The 25866-nt window shown below is 37.5% G+C and overlaps 1 protein-coding gene across 2 annotated transcripts in view; it reads left to right on the top strand.

Annotated features, from left to right (window-relative positions):
* Window positions 1-25866, top strand: part of LOC131848722 (lipid storage droplets surface-binding protein 1) — a 46650-nt gene that overhangs the window by 6603 nt on the left and 14181 nt on the right. For both annotated transcript variants that reach the window (XM_059198659.1, XM_059198658.1), the window contains exons 2-3: window positions 3939-4045; window positions 7736-7921. In XM_059198659.1, coding sequence (XP_059054642.1) covers window positions 3939-4045; window positions 7736-7921 — 293 coding nt within the window. The remainder of the gene's footprint in view (window positions 1-3938; window positions 4046-7735; window positions 7922-25866) is intronic.

Here is a 25866-nt window from a genome sequence, read left to right as displayed (position 1 = left end):
TTATTGAAGGCAAAAATGTAAAATCATATTATTAGTAGAACCTCATTTCATTCTACGTCTTATTATTCTACTAGGTTTTGCCCTCGGCTTCGCTCGCGTTAATTTATCCCCTTAGGGGTGGAATTTATCAAAATCCTTTGTTAGGGGATGCCTACGTCATAGTAGCTTTATGCATGCAAAGTCTCAGCCCGATCTGTTTAAAATTGACAAAGTTTCATCCCGTATTTTATCCCCTTGAGGTAGAATTAATCAAAATCCTTTCTTAGCGGGTGCCTACGTCATAACATCTACCTGCATGCCAAAATTTCAGCCCGATCCGTCCAGTGGTTTGGGCTGTGCATTGATAGATCACTATGTCAGCCAGTCACCTTTGAGTTATATATATTTAGATTGTCAGGTGCTGAAATCTATAGCACTGCGACCTGCATAGATCTATTGTGCTCGCCGCTTTTAAAAGATCGCTACCTAGACCCGCCAGGGACAAGAATAGAATGATAATTAGAAGCGATGGTTTTATCTCTCTCTTTATCTTCTTTTTAGTCCGGTAAGGACTTGTTAACGGTCTTTACTGAGTTCTTAATTTGAATGAGTTTATTTGATTTTATTTGTGTACTAGGTAGGTATGTTGAAAATTTAGTTTTGTTATTCAATTTCACAATATACATAAATAAAAAAAATACCGTTTATTATTTCCATAATATATAATTATATTTTAAATGGGGACAGTTTCAAATTGTATAATTAGTTAAACATAGTGATTATTTTGAAGAGATGGATGGACTGCAAGAAAGATGATGTAGTAAGAAAGGAAGTAAATAACGAGGTGACTGCGAACAGGGATCAAATTAAGAGAAAAACATATTACGCCCACTCCAAATAAATGAGATAAGGAAGAAGCAGATGATGAGTGAAACGTAGTGATTATTTGCTCAATGATTTGAACTATAACTTTTTTATTTGGACGCAGATCTTGGCTTTTGGTACATATATTGATAACAGTGTTGCCATTATAATGCGTTAGTATTCGCCAATCGAGCTGCGATTGTTTAATGTATGTAAATATCTACCTATATAGGTACCTAAATATGTCTCATGTCTAAATTGATCGATGACCTAATTCTCCAATTTGTACTTGAATATTGTCTCATTACTGAGATATGAGTAAATCGTCTTACTGTTTAAAACCAGCAGATAACCTTTACCAATAAATAAAGTAAAACGCGAGCGACAATCAGTCGTTCCCGTGGAAATTTAGAGTAAACATCTTATTCAAACGCAATTATTGCACAATAAAAAAAATCATAAATTATTTTTTAAAAAACTTGAATGACGTTTGAATATCGCGCCAAAATAACTGTGACGGGTAATATGGCGGGAAATGGTGATGTTGTCAAAAAATCTTTTAATGGTACATTTGGAGTTAACAAAAGAGCACAAGGTTCTATTGCGAAGAAAGCTGAAGCCTATTTACAAGCTGTTAGTCAAAGCCAGGGCCCACCGCAAAAGGGTGAGTTTCTAGATTCTATATATAGAAGTCTATAAAATTTATAATTTCTGGATGTTTTAAAAATAAATATAACAATTATGTTATATAGTCTAGAAAATATAAAAACTTTTTTGTCCATTTCGGATGTACAATTTGAATTTCGAATACAATTTACATGTGACATCAAAAACAATTATTTAACTTTATATGAATATGTACTACTACTACTTTCTTCATTAATAGATATGTAGGTAGTTGAAAAAGAATACTACAAGATTAATAACACTGAATAAATTAATACTACGTTTCAAGGGTTGACACCTGGTCGTTGTGTTAGTAGATTTTAATTTACCTTCAATATACTTATAGTTTACTCGACTGATAGGCTACATAGACATATAATCAGCTATTGGCTTCATTTTCGGATCGAGAAATGCACTAATGCTGTCAAAAAATATGACTGGCCGCTAATAAAGCGAACAGTCTTTTTAATAAAAAAAGATTGTTCGTCGCCGATTGGCTTTCGTTACTATTAATAAAATATCTTAAGAAAAGGCATTTTGTACATATATAATTTATGTACCATAACAAATATAATATAAATCAATTCACCTCAAACAGAGTTCTTGGAGTATCATGCAAAAATAATTTTGTTCTAAAACTAATGGGTTTGTTTATATGGATGAAATCTTCAAAATTTATATACAATCAGACTCTTATGATATGTCAAATCTACTATTACTTACTTATCTGTAATGGTTTTTTTATTTCGATATTTTCGGGGTAATAGTTAATTACATCTGGCAATTCTTTTGTGGACTCCCGCGACACTGTTTCGCCTAGTTCCGGGGTCCAATGTATAATATATATTTGTAAATTTCAAAATCTTATCTCATTAATTAATTATTAATATTATAATCGCGAAAGTTTGTGAGTATAGATGGATGGAAGGATGTTTGTTACTCTCACACGTAAAAACTACGGAACGGATTTTGATGGAACTTTACAGTAATATAGCTTATACATAAGAATAAGATATAGGCTATAAATTTCATAGTATATAATATAAAATAATTGCTTACAATTATGCAATAGTAATAGAAGGTTGATAGAAGAATATTTCGTTATTATGAATGGGATGTTCCAATCAAGATGAATTATTAACAGACCAAAAAGTATAATTATTTTATAGATAAATTATTTTTGATGGTCCATTTTTTTGTTCAAATGAATTAACTCTTTGTTTCTTTTTATGAAAATGGAATGACAGACAAACTGACGACACACCTTATGTGGTACCTAACTGACAAATATCGTCTATATACAAATATACATGAAGTATGCGGTCGTCATCTGAACTTGTATCCGTCAGGCGGGAGTTGGCCTTCAGCCGCTCCATAAGTCCTTCCTTGGTTTGGAGTACCACTGCACTCGCCCCCTATCGTCCGGTGAAGCTGTAAAGGCCAGCTGCGGCCAACAGCATTATAGTGATCCTAAAAAAATCCTTAAAAACCACCACTTTATACCTCTTGAGAAACGTAGAGGCATCGTGGATATTATATATCTAATTAGAATAACTTCTAATGCTGTTGACTGTTCTAATTTTCTACTACTACTACTATTAAAATTACTACTAGTATTAACAAAGCGCATTCTTCTTTTATCATCATAATATTATTGAATTTATAAACAAAATTAATTTATTTTTAGAGAACCACCAACCAGTTTTATATCCTATCTAGAAATACCAATATGAGATTTACTTCTCAACAAGCGATACACTAAGTAATCCCTTTTTTTAATCATAGAAATTAAATTTGAAGGATATGTTTCTATTTAAATATTTATATTTTTTATATTTTGTTTAATTCCGCTAAAATGTAAACAAAATATTATAAACCATATAATCTCGTTAAATAAGTTTTTTTTTTGGACTACTCTAATGCTGTTGGCCGCAGCTGGCCTTTACAGCTTCACCGAACGTTAGGGGCGAGTGCAGATGGCACTCCAAACCTGCGGAAGGACTTATGGAGCGGCTGAAGGTCAGCTCCTGCCTGACGGAAACGACTTTAGGCTAAGGGCACCATTAGGGGTTCGAACCTCGGCTCAGGCCGTCGTAATATCGATCCCCGTTTGAATTGGGCGGGGGATCAATCGGAGGGGACTTAGTTAATCCAATGGACTTCTGCAATATAAGATCTGATACGATAAAAAAAAAAATATATATATTTAATGCACACAATACAAAAAGTAACAGTATATTTGACGGACTTAACACCATGCGGTATTTTCTACCAATCAACCATAGGGAGTGCTACAATTATACTCAATCTCAATTATACTCTGAGAAAAGTACAATTGCCATAGAATCGAAAGTAGAAGACTAATCTGAGAAAAAAACAGCTGCAGTTATTGCAAAATAATCAACTATTTGTGTTTGTTTGTTCAACAGTGACCAAACAGAGATCGCTAAAACTGGAGGCGGTGTCGAGGGTGGCCGCAATTCCCATAGTCGGCTCCAGCATCGTAGTCACCGAGAGGCTGTACCACAAGATAAAGGTAAGTAAATATCGTCGAAGAATAGTTTTTTTTATCTAATATATAAAATTCCCGTGTCACAGGTTTCTTACAGGAGTATAAACACTCCTCGGAAACGGCTTGACCCATTTTGATTAAATTTTATATGTATATTCAGTAGGTCTGAGAATAGGTTTATAACTAATTTTTATACCCCTAAGTGTTAATCATTTTTTCGGCAAATTTTTATATTTTTAAAATTTTATTATATGGCATTAACATATACACACAGCCTTAAATTTTCAACCTTCAACCACCAACCCCTATTTTTAATTGCGATATTAAGTTATATGGCAAAACAACGTTTGCCGAATCAGCTAGTTTCTTTTTCTATATGATAATGACATGGTCCACCCGCCTGCGCTAACGGTTACACTGGCTGGGCACCAGTGGAGGATGATAAGAAGTGCATGAGGTCAGGTCAGTTGGCCCATCGTGACAAATTCACCAGGAATTTAACACGATGGTTTCCAGGGGGAACCGCGTGGAGGTTGACCTGACATGGTACATTGCTAGCAATTGAGTTATCAATCCACATTACTGACAACCCCCTTCCCTCCCGAGTCAGCTAGTGTAACTATAGAAAACAAATTGACGGTTCACTTGGCCTATTTGAGTATACAAACAAGGTGACGACCCATCTGATAATAATGTTTTAATGCAGGTTGATAAGATGACGATAGTCAGGTGGGTTAGCCAGCCCTGGCTATTAGGCTAGAATTTACGATTTTTGGTTGGTGTCTGAAGAATCAACACTAGGCTTTCAATTTATACTCTCGCTTTATTGCCTGATGATGTCTCGGTCAAGTCAACACGTGTTACAATAGATCACTAACAGCCGGAATTTGATCACCAATAGAGGAGGTTTAATGCTTCCGGTGGTCAGGTATCCTCACTGTATATTTATGGCAATAGTGGCGGAATTAAAGAAAATTAAAGTTTTTGATGATGCTAAAGAAAATTCTATGGTCCGGAACTTGAGGACGTCGATGGTCTGCTAACAGTTTAGCACTCCGCTTTACTTTCGATGATTCGATAGCAGGTTCTTTTCCCCGTACGATACAAAAAAAATATTCTTGAGTATGGGTGGTTTCTATGTATATTATGGATGTATTTACGAAAAGTCTAGCTGTTAGACTTTTGATAGATATAATTAAATACAATATTAAGCTAAGCAAAGTTTGTATCATACTAGACTCTAGAATAATACTGTAAGATGATGTGTTACATTTTAAGATTATATAGGATTCTAAATTAAACAGCCAACTTCAGAACGTCTTCCTTTATTCTCTAACTTACCAATCTAAGCATAATTGCACAAACTGTCACAACATTACTCCTTCTACAACAAATACAACCTCACGCTAAGCTTGAGCCTAGACAGCGCTGTGTGAATTATTTTTACTCCGGAACTACGGCATCTACTTAAACATTCTTTGCTCCGTGTCGATTTTAGTATTCTGATTATCTACCTCGGTGAAGGTTAATCAATTTTAATACATATCACATAATCAATGATTAAAATGTCCATACAACTAACCCCGTACATGAATCAAATGAAGATAACATACAAGGACATGGTTCAAGTTGCAAACATATATATAGTCATTCTTCATATAATTATAGATAAAATAAACGATACAGCGGTAATCTAGAATGGCTTATCAAGATAATTACTATAGGTAGATTATAGCTGCTTATCTATATATATAAAAACGAGTTCTTGTTTCTATTGGTCACGACAAGACTCGTGAACGACTGAATGGATTTCAGCTAATTCTTTTTTGTAGTGTTTTCTATTGTCAGGATGTATATGGGTTTTGTGAAATTTAAAAAAAAGAATGATAATCGACTCTGGCACTTACAAAAAGTAACAATAGTCCTAATCATCCTCACAACTACAGGTGTCTTATCAAAAAAGATCAATTAATAAATATTCTGAACCTACCACCTAGTATATACTGTCAACTACAGAAGACTGTAATTCTAATATGCTGCATAATCAGAAAATTTCTTCAATCAGATCAGGTCGATTTTCATAGTATATACACGTAAAAATATAACATTGTTATGTATTTGGCTGTATATAGCAAAAATACCGGTGAAAGTCGAGAAGAAAAGTAATAATCTCAGGACAATTCACACAGCGCCGTCTAGACCCAAGTTAAGGTAGCTAAAGCTTGTGTTATGGATTCTAGATAACCGATACAAATACATGTATTTTTTTTTCGTTGATACATACATATTATACATAGAAAACACCAAGACCGATACAAACAATCATACTCATGAATGTTTGTACCGTGTGAGGAATCGAACCTTACATAATATAAGAGTCTGTTATAGACCTCCATGTAGGTATAGAGATATATAGATTTTTATTTAAAAACAAACTCCTTTCTCATAAAATCCTATTTTAGCCAACTGTACCCACTATTAAAGAATTTTGAACTTCGACCTTTTTTAATTCTATTTATAACTAGTTGAACCCGCAACTTTGTCCGCGTGGAATTTAACTTTATTTTCTAAAATAAAAGTAGCCTAAGTTACTCCTTATTAAGTCCCGTCAAAATAGGTCCTGCCATTTCAGAGATTAGCCGGAACAAACAGACAGACAAAAATTGTAAAAAATGTTATTGTGGTGTATGTACCGTATTTATGTTCATATGCATGTAGTAAAACGGGTATTTCAATATTAGAAACAGACACTCCAATTTTATTTATATATATAGATATCAAATCGATACTATCATTAGCTTTTGAAATGTAACAGTGTGTTAAATGGACGATAAGAAAAAAAAATGGACGAACAATGTTACCATAAATGGTTTTGATACGGAGCCCTAAATAGTAAAAGTGTTATCGTGGTATATTGCAGAGATACAACAGGATTTCCTATCAGCTTATCAGTATTTTCATGCACACTTATGATGTTCGGTGAACAATGAGTCTGCTTGCATAATGACATCATCTATTTCAGCCACCAAGCGACTACGCTTTCGGTCGATCACCAGTCCAATTCAAACGGAGAAATTACAACGGCCTGAGCCGAGGTTCAAACCTCTAGCAATGCCATCAGATATACATGAGGGTAACACGGTCACACGGTCATCATCTGAACTCGTATCCGTTAGGGGGAGTTGGCCTACAGCCGCTCCATAAGGCCTCCCGCGAGTTTGCAGTGCCATCTGCACTTGCCTCCTATCGTCCGGTGAATCTGAAGGCCAGCTGCGGCCAACAGCATTAGAGTAGTCCGAAAAAAATCAAGCGGCTTGCTTTATAAGCTGCTAGCGACATGCCCCAGCTTTGCACGGATGCAATGTATATACTAATATTGAATTTTTAGGCTTTTCTGAATGTTATACTTATAAAACCATCCTTATAAATCATTGTATCTATTCCTGAAATATAGAAAACATTATATATAGAAAATAATCAGATCTATAGACTACAAACAATTATACTCATGAATACATATATTTGTACCGTGCGAGGAATCAAATCCGCGACCTTCGGAAATAAAGCGGTGTGCTAAATCGCTACACCACGGCCGTCGCATAAACAACAAATACATTTATAAACTTTTAATATAGATTAAATTTCCATACTTTAGAGTTTTTACTATATATTTGCATGAAACATTAAAATTTGAAAGTGAAAATGTCTGCACAGGAATCGAATCGCCTTTTCCGCTGGTATCTTAACCTGGGCGAGAAGTCACTGGCAACCGGTGCGCAGTTGGCTCTACCGGCGGTGATGCTGTTCGAGGGGCCTATCCACCAGTTCGACAGGTTCCTCTGCAAATCCTTGGATGTGGTTGAGAAAAGGGTACCATCTATATACCTGCCACCAGAAACGGTGAGTGCTTTGAAGTGGTAACGGTTGTTTTAGCTATAACTGTTACAATTTATGTATTACAAGCTGTTTCACGCGCATTAAATTTCAATAAAAAATATAGCCTATATGTTATTCTGATACATAAGCTATATTACTGTAAAGTTTCATCAAAATTGTTTCAGTAGTTTTTGAAAGAGTAACAAACATACATACTTACAAACTTTCGCGTTTATAATATTATTAAGATAGAATAGAAATAATCTTTATTGAAATAAACTTAATATTTGAATAAAGATTATTTATATTCTATAATACATAAATTGTACATTTTTATCTTATTTACTTATATTGTAGCACTTTTAATTTTTCTTTTATTACATCACTAATTCGTCATGAACAAACATCACAAGAAGAACATGCAAGTAACTTACGTGTTGTTCTTTTAAGAGGCCTTTTACAAAATGATGCCGCTCAACTTTAGGTTTAATCGCATGGATTTACGCACACATACAGTAATACACGCACACAGACGCAAATAACCGTGTAGCTCAATCGGTGTGGATTTAGTATGAACCATTTTGATCCTTGTAATATTTTAATTAATAATGTGATATGTTTCTACTTAACTGAGACTACTTATTGGATTTTTTTAAATAACGTTATTTATCTTAATTATCAAAGTGCTAATAATGACCATATTTTTTTATTATATTATTCCTAGAGGGTTGATGTCAGGATGCTGGCCGATTGTACAACTAAAAGCCAAAACCTTAAGTAATATGAGTAACAAATAATTGGGATAAGGACAGGAAGATGAAATTACTATAACATAAATTTACTAATTAATTCTTCTTACATATTAATTCAGTTTATTTAGTAATAGATACTGTTGTGTAAAGTAAACGAGAGGTCAAGATGGCAACTGCTTTAATGGTATAACTATTGTACTACCGTCGACATAGTAATAAGTATACTACCCACAACATCTTCCCCCATAATACAAAATAAATTAAAAATAAAAAAAAACAGTTTTTTTTAACATTACATAACTTAAAAAGTGTAACATAACTTAAACTAATTAATGCAACAAATATTTATAAAACTAGATTTTAATACAGTAAAAAAAAACAAACCAACTTATTATAAAATAAACACAAACTAATTTAATCTCACTGAAAATCAAAAATTTTTGAGAAAATATTTTTATTTCTAGTAGTTATCATCGGTGAGTGGGATTCGACAACAGGACTTTCAGTAGGAGTAGACTCACTGCTATTATTCTTTATACTACAAGGAGATTTATATATATCCATCAAATGGTCAGCAGTATCTAGACTTTGATCTGAGAGTCCTATTTTGTGTCGCTTATTCTTTTTACAGGTATTATTTAAATAGTTTGTGTCATTATAAGTATTACATTTAAGCAAATGCCTACGATTACGGCGATATATTCCCATTCTATTTTTTATTAAATAGGAACGCGGAGTATATGATTCAGATAATATTTGACCACGCATTCTACGGTTTTTATCAATTATTATTACATTATCTCCTGACTTTAATTTAGGCAATATTTTACTGTGAGTATCATAATATTGTTTACTTTTTATTTGTTTTTCTATCAAAACATCATGTTGTACAGGACTTATCACTTTTGGCTTTAATACATCAGGATGCACAGGCAACCTACATTTAAGTCTACGTCCCATCAGCATTTGTGCAGGAGAACTCAAACTGTCACGCGGCGTATTACGGTAACTTAACAAATTTAGATAAAAATCTGATCCACTAGTAATCGATTTCTTTAAAATATGCTTTACTGTTTGTACAGCGCGTTCGCTTTTGCCATTTGCTTGTGCATAATTTGGCGAAGTCGTGATTTGGTCAAATCCCCATTCTGAGGCAAATTTTTTAAATTCTCTACTAGTGAACTGTGTACCATTGTCACTAACTAACACTTCTGGTATGCCATGTCTAGCAAAAATCTCTTTCATAGCCTGTATAACGGACAAAGATGAAATATTATTTAATTTTGAGACTTCAATAAAATTGGAATAATAATCTACAACTATTATGTAATATTTTTTTGACAATTCGAAAAGATCTGCACCTACTTTATTCCAAGGTAATACAGGAATCTCAACGGGCAACATTGGTTCCCGGGCCGGCGCGTTTGAATATTCCTGGCACACTGCACATCTCTTCACATAAAGTTCAATATCTTTTGTTATTCCCGGCCAAAACAATACCTCTCGTGCTCGCCTCTTACATCGATCAATTCCAAGATGGCCGTCATGAATTATTTTTAACATTTCTGTTTTTAATGAATCCGGAATTATCACTAAGTTACTTTTAAAAATTACACCATCAACTATAAATAGATCTTCTTTAATAGACCAGTAGAATTTTAAATTTTCTATTACGTCATATTTATTAGACGGCCATCCCGCATTTATGTATTTCATTAGCTGACTTAAAACTTCACACTTTTCAGTCTCGTCCCTCACGAGTTGCAATTTATTTTGTGACATTTTGACTTGACTCATTAATAGGTTAATTTGGTATGAATTACCTCTACTAACTGCATCATCATAAGGAATCGACAGAGGCGCGCGCGACAGTGTGTCAGCAAGATACATATATTTACCCGGCTTATAAGTAACATTCAAATCGTAACCCTGAAGTCGTAGCAACATACGTTGCAAGCGTGCTGGGACCGATTGCAATGGTTTTTTAAATATATTTTCTAATGGTTTGTGGTCAGTTTCGATAATTACATTTTTTCTTACCATAAATATACTGGTGGTACTTCTCACAAGCGAACACGATTGCTAGCAATTCTTTTTCGATCTGCGCATACCGGGACTGGGTGTCTGTAAGTGTGCGCGAGGCATACTGACGGGGCGGCCCGCCTGTAACAACACGGCGCCCAGCGCCACCGCGCTCGCGTCCACCGACACCACGACGGGTGCGCGCACGTCGTACAGCGCCAGCACGGGCGCGACGCTAATTAAATGTTTCAATTCATCAACCGCGCGCTGATGGCTACTCCCCACATCCATTCAATATCTTTCTTCAGCAGACCGGTCAATGGAAATGTTCTATCCGAATAATTTGGTATAAATTTGGACAAATAGTTTACTGCCCCTAAAAATCTTTCTAACGATTTTTTGTCAGTAGGGACGGGCATCTCTTTGATCGCTGTGACCTTGGAGCAGTCCGGTTTCATTCCGTCTTTATTAAAAATATGTCCTAAGTATGTGACTTCCTGTACACATATTTTACACTTATTTTTATTAAATTTTAAATTTATTTTACGTGCTCTCTCTAATAATGCTTGTAACCTATCATCATGCTCTTGTTCTGTCCGCCCCCAACAGATAATGTCATCGACAAAAGAATCCACACCGTCTAAGCCTTCTAACAGCTGTTTTACCGTTGCATGGAACACCTCTGGCGCGCAGTTTAAACCATACGGTAATCTAGTATATTGATAACGCCCGAAAGGCGAACTAAAAGTACATAAATCAGCGCTTGGTTCATCTAGTTTTATCGCCCAAAAACCAGAATTGGCATCAAGAACTGAGAAGTAAATTGCACCTTGTAATTTCGTAGCTATTTCCGTAACCGTTGGTAACTGAAAGTGAGCCCTCTGAATAGCACAATTTAAAGGCCGCGGATCTAAACAAATTCTCAAATCGCCATTTTTTTCGCCACTATCACTACTGAATTTACCCAAGGTGTGGGGTGACTGACCTTTCTTATAACCCCCAGTCCTGTCATTCTGTCTAATTCAGTCCTTAATTTATCCCGCAACGCTAGAGGTACCTTACGCGGCGCGCTCACCACCGGCTGGACACAACTATTTACTACGATATGGTATTCACCCGGTAAACAGCCCAAACCTTCAAATAAATCATTATAATCGTTTATGCGAACACTATCACAACGCATAATTAATCCCAGATTTATGCACGTCTGACGGCCCAGCACACTTTCACAAAGTATGTTAGCAATAGCAAAAAAACAAGTCATATTTGTAACTTTTATGATACCATCTTAATTTACATACTCCTCTTATAGGTATAATATTTCCACTATAAGATTGTAATTTTATGTTATTTCTATTTTCCAAGATCGAATCAACAAACCCTAAGGATTTAAATCGCTCATATGATAACACATTTATATCGGCTCCCGAATCTAGTTTGAATTTCTCGGTACCACCGTCACATTTAAAAGTTCGTACCATTCGTCACGAGATGCCGTAGTCGTCGTGTTCTTAGCCACGGACACATCGGTTAGCATAGAAATAAAAACAACTCACAGTCATCCTGCTCCTCACCGTTCGCGGCTTCATCATACATGTCAATGTCATACATTTTTTACACTTACTGACTCACACATTCTCGCGAAATGACCGTAGTTATGACACATAAAACACTGTACACTTTGCGCCGGGCACGCCCCGGGCATGCATTTCCGACCACATCCGCGACACTGCACTTGCATATGCGCGGGCGCCACTCGGCCCCGCGAGCGCCCGCGACCGTAGCCACCGCCGCGCGGCCGCCGGCCGGCCCCGCCGCCCGCGCCGCCGGCCCCGCGCACCGCCACCGCGGCCACGCAGGCGTCGCGCGCCTCCAGGCACCGACTGCTGTCGGCGGATACCTCGTCCGCTTCACAGATCTTGATCGCTTTGTCTAGGGTCAGGTCTTCCGCTCTCAATAGGCGATCCCGCACGACCCCGCTTCGAATTCCACATACTATGCGATCGCGAATCAATTCCTCCTCCAACGATGCGAAAGCACAGTTTTTACTCAGTAGCCTTAACGCCACTACATATTGACTAATAGTCTCGCCCTGTTCTTGGTTACGACTAAAAAAGTTATATCTCGCCAACGTTATATTAATTTTTACTCCGAAATATATATCAAACTTTTTTAGCACTATGTTGATGTCATCTCGTTCTTCGTCGCTCTCGAAAGTGAACGTTTCATAAATGTCGAAACCATCAGCACCGATTAAATTGATGAGCAGACTAGCTTGCACACCCGGCTCCTCCTTATGCACCCCCGATGCTTTTAAAAACAACTTAAACTGCGTTTTCCATCGTTGCCACGCGTCAGCCCTGCTGACGGGGCTGCCATCCAGACACAATTCTGACGGAGGCCTCGCATGCTCCATTTTTTTATGTTTACTATACTTGCTTTATAAATAACTTTCAAAATTCACTATACACAGCGAATATAAACGGTAATATACTATTTATTATTAAATTAACACACCGCTGTCACCATGTTGTGTAAAGTAAACGAGAGGTCAAGATGGCAACTGCTTTAATTGTATAACTATTGTACTACCGTCGACATAGTAATAAGTATACTACCCACAACATAACAACATGGTGACAGCGGTGTATTAATTTAATAATAAATAGTATATTACCGGTTAGATTCGCTGTGTATAGTGAATTTTGAAAGTTATTTATAAAGCAAGTATAGTAAACATAAAAAAATGGAGCATGCGAGGCCTCCGTCAGAATTGTGTCTGGATGGCAGCCCCGTCAGCAGGGCTGACGCGTGGCAACGATGGAAAACGCAGTTTAAGTTGTTTTTAAAAGCATCGGGGGTGCATAAGGAGGAGCCGGGTGTGCAAGCTAGTCTGCTCATCAATTTAATCGGTGCTGATGGTTTCGACATTTATGAAACGTTCACTTTCGAGAGCGACGAAGAACGAGATGACATCAACATAGTGCTAAAAAAGTTTGATATATATTTCGGAGTAAAAATTAATATAACGTTGGCGAGATATAACTTTTTTAGTCGTAACCAAGAACAGGGCGAGACTATTAGTCAATACGTAGTGGCGTTAAGACTACTGAGTAAAAACTGTGCTTTCGCATCGTTGGAGGAGGAATTGATTCGCGATCGCATAGTATGTGGAATTAGAAGCGGGGTCGTGCGGGACCGCCTATTAAGAGCGGAAGACCTGACCCTAGACAAAGCGATCAAGATCTGTGAAGCGGACGAGGTATCCGCCGACAGCAGTCGGTGCCTGGAGGCGCGCGGCGCCTGCGTGGCCGCGGTGGCGGTGCGCGGGGCCGGCGGCGCGGGCGGCGGGGCCGGCCGGCGGCCGCGCGGCGGTGGCTACGGTCGCGGGCGCTCGCGGGCCGAGTGGCGCCCGCGCATATGCAAGTGCAGTGTCGCGGATGTGGTCGGAAATGCACGCCCGGGGCGTGCCCGGCGCAAAGTGTACAGTGTTTCATGTGTCATAACTACGGTCATTTCGCGAGAATGTGTGAGTCAGTAAGTGTAAAAAATGTATGACATCGACATGTGTGATGAAGCCGCGAACGGTGAGGAGCAGGATGACTGTGAGTTGTTTTTTATTTCTATGCTAACCGATGTGTCGGTGGCTAAGAACACGACGACTACGGCATCTCGTGACGAATGGTACGAACTTTTAAAATGTGACGGTGGTACCGAGAAATTCAAACTAGATTCGGGAGCCGATATAAATGTGTTATCATATGAACGATTTAAATCCTTAGGTTTGTTGATTCGATCTTGGAAAATAGAAATAACATAAAATTACAATCTTATAGTGGAAATATTATACCTATAAGAGGAGTATGTAAATTAAGATGGTATCATAAAAGTTACAAATATGACTTGTTTTTTGCTATTGCTAACATACTTTGTGAAAGTGTGCTGGGCCGTCAGACGTGTATAAATCTGGGATTAATTAAGCGTTGTGATAGTGTTCGCATAAGCGATTATAATGATTTATTTGAAGGTTTGGGCTGTTTACCGGGTGAATACCATATCGTAGTGAATAGTTGTGTCCAGCCAGTGGTGAGCGCGCCGCGTAAGGTACCTCTAGCGTTGCAGGATAAATTAAGGACTGAATTAGACAGAATGACAGGACTGGGGGTTATAAGAAAGGTCAGTCACCCCACACCTTGGGTAAATTCAGTAGTGATAGTGGCGAAAAAAATGGCGATTTGAGAATTTGTTTAGATCCGCGGCCTTTAAATTGTGCTATTCAGAGGGCTCACTTTCAGTTACCAACGGTTACGGAAATAGCTACGAAATTACAAGGTGCAATTTACTTCTCAGTTCTTGATGCCAATTCTGGTTTTTGGGCGATAAAACTAGATGAACCGAGCGCTGATTTATGTACTTTTAGTTCGCCTTTCGGACGTTATCAATATACTAGATTACCGTATGGTTTAAACTGTGCGCCAGAGGTGTTCCATGCAACGGTAAAACAGCTGTTAGAAGGCTTAGACGGTGTGGATTCTTTTGTCGATGACATTATCTGTTGGGGGCGGACAAAACAAGAGCATGATGATAGGTTACAAGCATTATTAGAGAGAGCACGTAAAATAAATTTAAAATTTAATAAAAATAAGTGTAAAATATGTGTACAGGAAGTCACATACTTAGGACATATTTTTAATAAAGACGGAATGAAACCGGACTGCTCCAAGGTCACAGCGATCAAAGAGATGCCCGTCCCTACTGACAAAAAATCGTTAGAAAGATTTTTAGGAGCAGTAAACTATTTGTCCAAATTTATACCAAATTATTCGGATAGAACATTTCCATTGACCGGTCTGCTGAAGAAAGATATTGAATGGATGTGGGGGAGTAGCCATCAGCGCGCGGTTGATGAATTGAAACATTTAATTAGCGTCGCGCCCGTGCTGGCGCTGTACGACGTGCGCGCACCCGTCGTGGTGTCGGTGGACGCGAGCGCGGTGGCGCTGGGCGCCGTGTTGTTACAGGCGGGCCGCCCCGTCGAGTATGCCTCGCGCACACTTACAGACACCCAGTCTCGGTATGCGCAGATCGAAAAAGAATTGCTCGCAATTGTGTTCGCTTGTGAGAAGTACCACCAGTATATTTATGGTAAGAAAAATGTAATTCTCGAAACTGACCACAAACCATTAGAAAATATATTTAAAAAACCATTGCAATCGGTCCCAGCACGCTTGCAACGTATGTTGCTACGACTTCAGGGTTACGATTTGAATGTTACTTATAAGCCGGGTAAATATATGTACCTCGCTGACACACTGTCGCGCGCGCCTCTGTCGATTCCTTATGATGATTCAGTTAGTAGAGGTAATTCATATCAAATTAACCTATTAATGAGTCAAGTCAAAATGTCACAAAATAAATTGCAACTCGTGAGGGACGAGACTGAAAAGTGTGAAGTTTTAAGTCAGCTAATGAAATACATAAATGCGGGATGGCCGTCTAATAAATATGACGTAATAGAAAATTTAAAATTCTACTGGTCTATTAAAGAAGATCTATTTATAGTTGATGGTGTAATTTTTAAAAGTAACTTAGTGATAATTCCGGATTCATTAAAAACAGAAATGTTAAAAATAATTCATGACGGCCATCTTGGAATTGATCGATGTAAGAGGCGAGCACGAGAGGTATTGTTTTGGCCGGGAATAACAAAAGATATTGAACTTTATGTGAAGAGATGTGCAGTGTGCCAGGAATATTCAAACGCGCCGGCCCGGGAACCAATGTTGCCTGTTGAGATTCCTGTATTACCTTGGAATAAAGTAGGTGCAGATCTTTTCGAATTGTCAAAAAATATTACATAATAGTTGTAGATTATTATTCCAATTTTATTGAAGTCTCAAAATTAAATAATATTTCATCTTTGTCCGTTATACAGGCTATGAAAGAGATTTTTGCTAGACATGGCATACCAGAAGTGTTAGTTAGTGACAATGGTACACAGTTCACTAGTAGAGAATTTAAAAAATTTGCCTCAGAATGGGGATTTGACCAAATCACGACTTCGCCAAATTATGCACAAGCAAATGGTAAAAGCGAACGCGCTGTACAAACAGTAAAGCATATTTTAAAGAAATCGATTACTAGTGGATCAGATTTTTATCTAAATTTGTTAAGTTACCGTAATACGCCGCGTGACAGTTTGAGTTCTCCTGCACAAATGCTGATGGGACGTAGACTTAAATGTAGGTTGCCTGTGCATCCTGATGTATTAAAGCCAAAAGTAATAAGTCCAGTACAACATGATGTTTTGATAGAAAAACAAATAAAAAGTAAACAATATTATGACACTCACAGTAAAATATTGCCTAAATTAAAGTCAGGAGATAATGTAATAATAATTGATAAAAACCGTAGAATGCGTGGTCAAATATTATCTGAATCATATACTCCGCGTTCCTATTTAATAAAAAATAGAATGGGAATATATCGCCGTAATCGTAGGCATTTGCTTAAATGTAATACTTATAATAACACAAACTATTTAAATAATACCTGTAAAACAAGTCATATTTGTAACTTTTATGATACCATCTTAATTTACATACTCCTCTTATAGGTATAATATTTCCACTATAAGATTGTAATTTTATGTTATTTCTATTTTCCAAGATCGAATCAACAAACCCTAAGGATTTAAATCGTTCATATGATAACACATTTATATCGGCTCCCGAATCTAGTTTGAATTTCTCGGTACCACCGTCACATTTTAAAAGTTCGTACCATTCGTCACGAGATGCCGTAGTCGTCGTGTTCTTAGCCACCGACACATCGGTTAGCATAGAAATAAAAAACAACTCACAGTCATCCTGCTCCTCACCGTTCGCGGCTTCATCACACATGTCGATGTCATACATTTTTTTTACACTTACTGACTCACACATTCTCGCGAAATGACCGTAGTTATGACACATAAAACACTGTACACTTTGCGCCGGGCACGCCCCGGGCGTGCATTTCCGACCACATCCGCGACACTGCACTTGCATATGCGCGGGCGCCACTCGGCCCCGCGAGCGCCCGCGACCGTAGCCACCGCCGCGCGGCCGCCGGCCGGCCCCGCCGCCCGCGCCGCCGGCCCCGCGCACCGCCACCGCGGCCACGCAGGCGCCGCGCGCCTCCAGGCACCGACTGCTGTCGGCGGATACCTCGTCCGCTTCACAGATCTTGATCGCTTTGTCTAGGGTCAGGTCTTCCGCTCTTAATAGGCGGTCCCGCACGACCCCGCTTCTAATTCCACATACTATGCGATCGCGAATCAATTCCTCCTCCAACGATGCGAAAGCACAGTTTTTACTCAGTAGTCTTAACGCCACTACGTATTGACTAATAGTCTCGCCCTGTTCTTGGTTACGACTAAAAAAGTTATATCTCGCCAACGTTATATTAATTTTTACTCCGAAATATATATCAAACTTTTTTTAGCACTATGTTGATGTCATCTCGTTCTTCGTCGCTCTCGAAAGTGAACGTTTCATAAATGTCGAAACCATCAGCACCGATTAAATTGATGAGCAGACTAGCTTGCACACCCGGCTCCTCCTTATGCACCCCCGATGCTTTTAAAAACAACTTAAACTGCGTTTTCCATCGTTGCCACGCGTCAGCCCTGCTGACGGGGCTGCCATCCAGACACAATTCTGACGGAGGCCTCGCATGCTCCATTTTTTTATGTTTACTATACTTGCTTTATAAATAACTTTCAAAATTCACTATACACAGCGAATCTAACCGGTAATATACTATTTATTATTAAATTAATACACCGCTGTCACCATGTAATAATAATCTACAACTATTATGTAATATTTTTTTGACAATTCGAAAAGATCTGCACCTACTTTATTCCAAGGTAATACAGGAATCTCAACGGGCAACATTGGTTCCCGGGCCGGCGCGTTTGAATATTCCTGGCACACTGCACATCTCTTCACATAAAGTTCAATATCTTTTGTTATTCCCGGCCAAAACAATACCTCTCGTGCTCGCCTCTTACATCGATCAATTCCAAGATGGCCGTCATGAATTATTTTTAACATTTCTGTTTTTAATGAATCCGGAATTATCACTAAGTTACTTTTAAAAATTACACCATCAACTATAAATAGATCTTCTTTAATAGACCAGTAGAATTTTAAATTTTCTATTACGTCATATTTATTAGACGGCCATCCCGCATTTATGTATTTCATTAGCTGACTTAAAACTTCACACTTTTCAGTCTCGTCCCTCACGAGTTGCAATTTATTTTGTGACATTTTGACTTGACTCATTAATAGGTTAATTTGATATGAATTACCTCTACTAACTGAATCATCATAAGGAATCGACAGAGGCGCGCGCGACAGTGTGTCAGCAAGATACATATATTTACCCGGCTTATAAGTAACATTCAAATCGTAACCCTGAAGTCGTAGCAACATACGTTGCAAGCGTGCTGGGACCGATTGCAATGGTTTTTTAAATATATTTTCTAATGGTTTGTGGTCAGTTTCGATAATTACATTTTTCTTACCATAAATATACTGGTGGTACTTCTCACAAGCGAACACGATTGCTAGCGATTCTTTTTCGATCTGCGCATACCGGGACTGGGTGTCTGTAAGTGTGCGCGAGGCATACTCGACGGGGCGGCCCGCCTGTAACAACACGGCGCCCAGCGCCACCGCGCTCGCGTCCACCGACACCACGACGGGTGCGCGCACGTCGTACAGCGCCAGCACGGGCGCGACGCTAATTAAATGTTTCAATTCATCAACCGCGCGCTGATGGCTACTCCCCCACATCCATTCAATATCTTTCTTCAGCAGACCGGTCAATGGAAATGTTCTATCCGAATAATTTGGTATAAATTTGGACAAATAGTTTACTGCTCCTAAAAATCTTTCTAACGATTTTTTGTCAGTAGGGACGGGCATCTCTTTGATCGCTGTGACCTTGGAGCAGTCCGGTTTCATTCCGTCTTTATTAAAAATATGTCCTAAGTATGTGACTTCCTGTACACATATTTTACACTTATTTTTATTAAATTTTAAATTTATTTTACGTGCTCTCTCTAATAATGCTTGTAACCTATCATCATGCTCTTGTTTTGTCCGCCCCCAACAGATAATGTCATCGACAAAAGAATCCACACCGTCTAAGCCTTCTAACAGCTGTTTTACCGTTGCATGGAACACCTCTGGCGCACAGTTTAAACCATACGGTAATCTAGTATATTGATAACGTCCGAAAGGCGAACTAAAAGTACATAAATCAGCGCTCGGTTCATCTAGTTTTATCGCCCAAAAACCAGAATTGGCATCAAGAACTGAGAAGTAAATTGCACCTTGTAATTTCGTAGCTATTTCCGTAACCGTTGGTAACTGAAAGTGAGCCCTCTGAATAGCACAATTTAAAGGCCGCGGATCTAAACAAATTCTCAAATCGCCATTTTTTTTCGCCACTATCACTACTGAATTTACCCAAGGTGTGGGGTGACTGACCTTTCTTATAACCCCCAGTCCTGTCATTCTGTCTAATTCAGTCCTTAATTTATCCTGCAACGCTAGAGGTACCTTACGCGGCGCGCTCACCACTGGCTGGACACAACTATTCACTACGATATGGTATTCACCCGGTAAACAGCCCAAACCTTCAAATAAATCATTATAATCGCTTATGCGAACACTATCACAACGCTTAATTAATCCCAGATTTATACACGTCTGACGGCCCAGCACACTTTCACAAAGTATGTTAGCAATAGCAAAAAACAAGTCATATTTGTAACTTTTATGATACCATCTTAATTTACATACTCCTCTTATAGGTATAATATTTCCACTATAAGATTGTAATTTTATGTTATTTCTATTTTCCAAGATCGAATCAACAAACCCTAAGGATTTAAATCGTTCATATGATAACACATTTATATCGGCTCCCGAATCTAGTTTGAATTTCTCGGTACCACCGTCACATTTTAAAAGTTCGTACCATTCGTCACGAGATGCCGTAGTCGTCGTGTTCTTAGCCACCGACACATCGGTTAGCATAGAAATAAAAAACAACTCACAGTCATCCTGCTCCTCACCGTTCGCGGCTTCATCACACATGTCGATGTCATACATTTTTTTTACACTTACTGACTCACACATTCTCGCGAAATGACCGTAGTTATGACACATGAAACACTGTACACTTTGCGCCGGGCACGCCCCGGGCGTGCATTTCCGACCACATCCGCGACACTGCACTTGCATATGCGCGGGCGCCACTCGGCCCCGCGAGCGCCCGCGACCGTAGCCACCGCCGCGCGGCCGCCGGCCGGCCCCGCCGCCCGCGCCGCCGGCCCCGCGCACCGCCACCGCGGCCACGCAGGCGCCGCGCGCCTCCAGGCACCGACTGCTGTCGGCGGATACCTCGTCCGCTTCACAGATCTTGATCGCTTTGTCTAGGGTCAGGTCTTCCGCTCTTAATAGGCGGTCCCGCACAACCCCGCTTCTAATTCCACATACTATGCGATCGCGAATCAATTCCTCCTCCAACGATGCGAAAGCACAGTTTTTACTCAGTAGTCTTAACGCCACTACGTATTGACTAATAGTCTCGCCCTGTTCTTGGTTACGACTAAAAAAGTTATATCTCGCCAACGTTATATTAATTTTTACTCCGAAATATATATCAAACTTTTTTTAGCACTATGTTGATGTCATCTCGTTCTTCGTCGCTCTCGAAAGTGAACGTTTCATAAATGTCGAAACCATCAGCACCGATTAAATTGATGAGCAGACTAGCTTGCACACCCGGCTCCTCCTTATGCACCCCCGATGCTTTTAAAAACAACTTAAACTGCGTTTTCCATCGTTGCCACGCGTCAGCCCTGCTGACGGGGCTGCCATCCAGACACAATTCTGACGGAGGCCTCGCATGCTCCATTTTTTTATGTTTACTATACTTGCTTTATAAATAACTTTCAAAATTCACTATACACAGCGAATCTAACCGGTAATATACTATTTATTATTAAATTAATACACCGCTGTCACCATGTTGTGTAAAGTAAACGAGAGGTCAAGATGGCAACTGCTTTAATGGTATAACTATTGTACTACCGTCGACATAGTAATAAGTATACTACCCACAACAGATACAATATAATTTATTGTAAGAGTCGGATACATTATTGCCATATTCACTTGTTCTAAATATTATACTTAGCAAATAATTATTTTATTTATATATAATAGTTGTGTTTTCAAGGCTTTGTTTTGATTTAAAGGTCCCATCCTTATATGTATATTATGTATATTAGGTGTGTCCGCGACTTCGTCAGCGTGGTATAATGAAATTGACCAAATAAAGGAAATATATTCAGATTATAACCTAAAAAAGTTTCTTCGTTTAAATTAAACAATGACGATACTTTTATACAACCTTTCATCTCCGCTTAATCCCTTACAATACTTTTTTTCGCACTATAAAGTAGTCTATGACCTTTCTCAGGGTATACTATCTGTGTATATGTATATCTATCTATATAGACTACCTGTGTATATATATGGTAGTGAATTTACAAGGTACATGGAAATAACACCCGAGTTTTCAGGAATGGCAACGCATGAGGGAAACAATGTGCTGATATGAACATGGCAGGTACTGCTCATGTATATAGGCGACGGTTACCCCTTTCCATCAGGAGAGCCGTCAGCTTGTTTGCCATTCTAAGTTGTAAAACAAAAGCTTCAACTGCTATCATTGCTGTTCCTGCATCATTGACGTCGCCGCATGATATTGGCTGATATTGCAGCTTCTCGTTCTTGGTTGGCCGATTCTTGATTCTTGATAAATAATTAATTGTTAATGTCAAACCTTTTTATAAATTATTATAAGACGCCTCATTGATTATATGTAATGAAATCACCATGAGCTATAGAGATTTTGGACAGAACCTTAAAAGACCTTAGAAACACCTCTGCTCTCATTGGCGGGATTACTTTTATACTTTTGCTGGAGATTTCTGAAAGACTCTCTGTGTCATTAACATCGTCTCCCTTATGGACTTTAATTGAAAGTTTAAAACTACTGACAAATTTGAGAGCTCATTTTTATGGAAGCACAGATAGTGATTTCCCACACTAAATGCTCAAACTTGAGGAAGGAATTTCTCAAAAGCATGATCCAGTCATGAAATTTAAGCCCGCCGAACATATGCAATGGCGTCCCATTGGATATATTGCTTACTAAAGAATTGAAAGACAATTTAATTGTAGACCATTATAACCGGTACGTTAGCTGGGCAACCAGCTTATATACCAAGAATACCGATGATTCCAACTGATCTGCCAATACCATTTTAACGGCTTCAATTTCCGGTTAAAATATCATCTACACATGTAATAGATCTATGTATGTTTTGATCTTAAAAAACTACGCAGATTTTGATTCGTTGTTATTTAATAGACAGAATAGATAGACTCAAGAGGAAGGTTTATATATAACGTCCCAATACTGTACATGGATCTTTAAACGCGCGATAACCTATATATCCCATATTCACGCGGGCGAAGCCGCGAGCTAAAAGCTAGTCTCTAAATAAAAACATTTATAATGTTGTTGACTTTTCACCCAAACACGTATAATTATTTGACATAACTGTACAGTAATGAAAGTCCAACGAGTATAATAACAGAATAGCTGCAATTTAGAAATATCTGTATTGTGTAAAATAAAATAAAATTGGATAAAATATCTCTAAACATTAAGGAATATAATTTATATATAATTTGGTAATTTATTTACAATCCACATTGCATACTAGATGATATACACTATATAACACAAGACAAATGTACGTAAAAATAATAATGGTATTTTTATAAACAATATAAAAATAAACTTATTTACACATACACACTTACAATTATACATTATACATATACAATAACATACAAAACAATTTGTACACAAAACCAAAAATTAATATCACAACTATTTCATAAGTTTCTACAATTGATCACAACAATTGATAATCACGAAAATACTCATATTGTACAAAATAACTATAAACTTATTTACACATATGTATTAAAAATAAATAATTATACAACAATAATTGTATACAAGACAAAATCTAAATTAAATAACAAATTTTTACAACGTTTCACTATAATGAATTTTTACATAAACATACATATTGTAGTGTATACACGCCATATTAATGCTGTACTAGGCCAAATATATACATATTATAATAAATACAACCCCACCTATCATATGACATACTGTGTATTCTATACTAGTATTACAAATTAATGTCTAATTTATTAGAATCTCAAAACCATATAGATAGTTTGGATATTGCCAAAGCTATTACATGTGACTGTACAGACCTCTCCAAACTTTATGAAACGAACAAAACAGACTTTACAGTAATTTCTCAAAATATTAGAAGCATATACTGTAATTTCAATGATTTTTTGATAAACTTATCAACCCTTAATTTTGAACCTGATGTTATAGTTTTAACCGAATGTCACCTTAATAATAACAAACCTATCCCGAAACTAAACAACTACAACTCTTACACGACCTCATATCAATTAAATCAGAGTGACGGTGTCGTTGTTTATATAAAAGAAAATTTAAAATGTAATGTAGTGGAGGTTAAATTAACGGAGGCAACGGGCATTCAGGTGGACGTACTAAATAATACCCTTATATGCATGTATCGGTCCCCATCTACGAATAATGCGGAAAACTTTATTAACTCGCTATGTACTCACCTAGACACCCTGAAATCACAGGACAATATTATAATTACTGGTGACATAAATATTAATATCAAATATAAAGACACAGAAAACACATACGAATACAAAAATAGGACGTACTATTTAAATATGTTATCTGCTTATGGTATTTTACCTGGACATACCTTACCCACACGTGGACAGAACTGTCTAGATCACACTATGTTAAAAATTAAAAATAAAAAGTTTTCTGCTTTTATTGCTATTCTTCAAACCACCACCACTGACCACTTTACAACTTTTCTATCACTATCCAAAGTAAAAACACATCAATGTACATCCAAAACCCGAACCAAAGTTAATTTTGAAAATGCTCTTAAATATATTCAAGAGAAAAATCTATCTGACTTGCTTTTTAAAGATAACCCTAATGATATAACAAACCATTTAATTAAAATACTAATGGAATCAATTAAAGAAAATTCTAGCATTATAAAAATTCCTAAAAGTAAAAGAAATATAAAGCCGTGGATCACCACAGGCATACTAAGATGCATTAGAAACCGTAATAGGCTACAAAAACAATCCAAAGAAGACCCATATAATTTAATTAAAAAAATTACATATACGCGTTACAGAAATTATTGTAATAACCTCATTAAAAAACTGAAAAGAAAATATGAAAGAAATTTAATATCGGAGTCTGTTAAAAATAATAAACTGCTATGGAAAAACATAAAATCATTAACCTACACATCTAAAACAAATAGAATTAATCATGAACTAATGCAGATAAAGTCAACAAAAAACGAATCTGCTAATTACATAAACAACTATTTTGCTAACATTGGTAAAGAACTGGCTGAGAACGTTCTGGCTGATATAACAAAAAACGATTTGGATAAATTTCTCAACGAGCTACCAACCCAATCTCAATCCTTTGTTATTATTGACACAGATCCTGAAGAAGTAAATCGTATCATTGTTAATCTTAAGTCAGACAGTGCTCCGGGATGGGACAATATCTCAACTAGTTATTTAAAATTTATTAATAAGGAAATCACTCCAATCATATCGCATTTAGCAAACCTCTGTTTTAGAACAGGTATCTTCCCATCTGCATTAAAACAATCTATAGTTACTCCTATATATAAGGGAGGGCGGAGAGACGAAATTAGTAACTATAGGCCTATTTCGGTTATATCAGTGTTAGCAAAAATATTAGAAAAACTTTTAAACTCTAGACTTCAAAATTATTTAGAAAAGTACAATATAATATCCACTTTCCAGTTTGGTTTTAGGCAGGGAATATCGACCGAGGATGCTGTGGGGTCTTTATGTTCATTAGTGACAGATAACCTTGATAAAGGGAGAAAATGTCTCTCTGTTTTCATGGACTTGA

The sequence above is a fragment of the Achroia grisella genome, unplaced genomic scaffold (genome assembly GCF_030625045.1).
Source record: "Achroia grisella isolate CSIRO2021 unplaced genomic scaffold, CSIRO_AGI_Agris_v1 utg567, whole genome shotgun sequence".
Taxonomy (NCBI): Eukaryota; Metazoa; Arthropoda; class Insecta; order Lepidoptera; family Pyralidae; genus Achroia; species Achroia grisella.
Note: the sequence above shows the minus strand (reverse complement) of the source record. Positions and strands in the feature narration are given on the sequence as shown.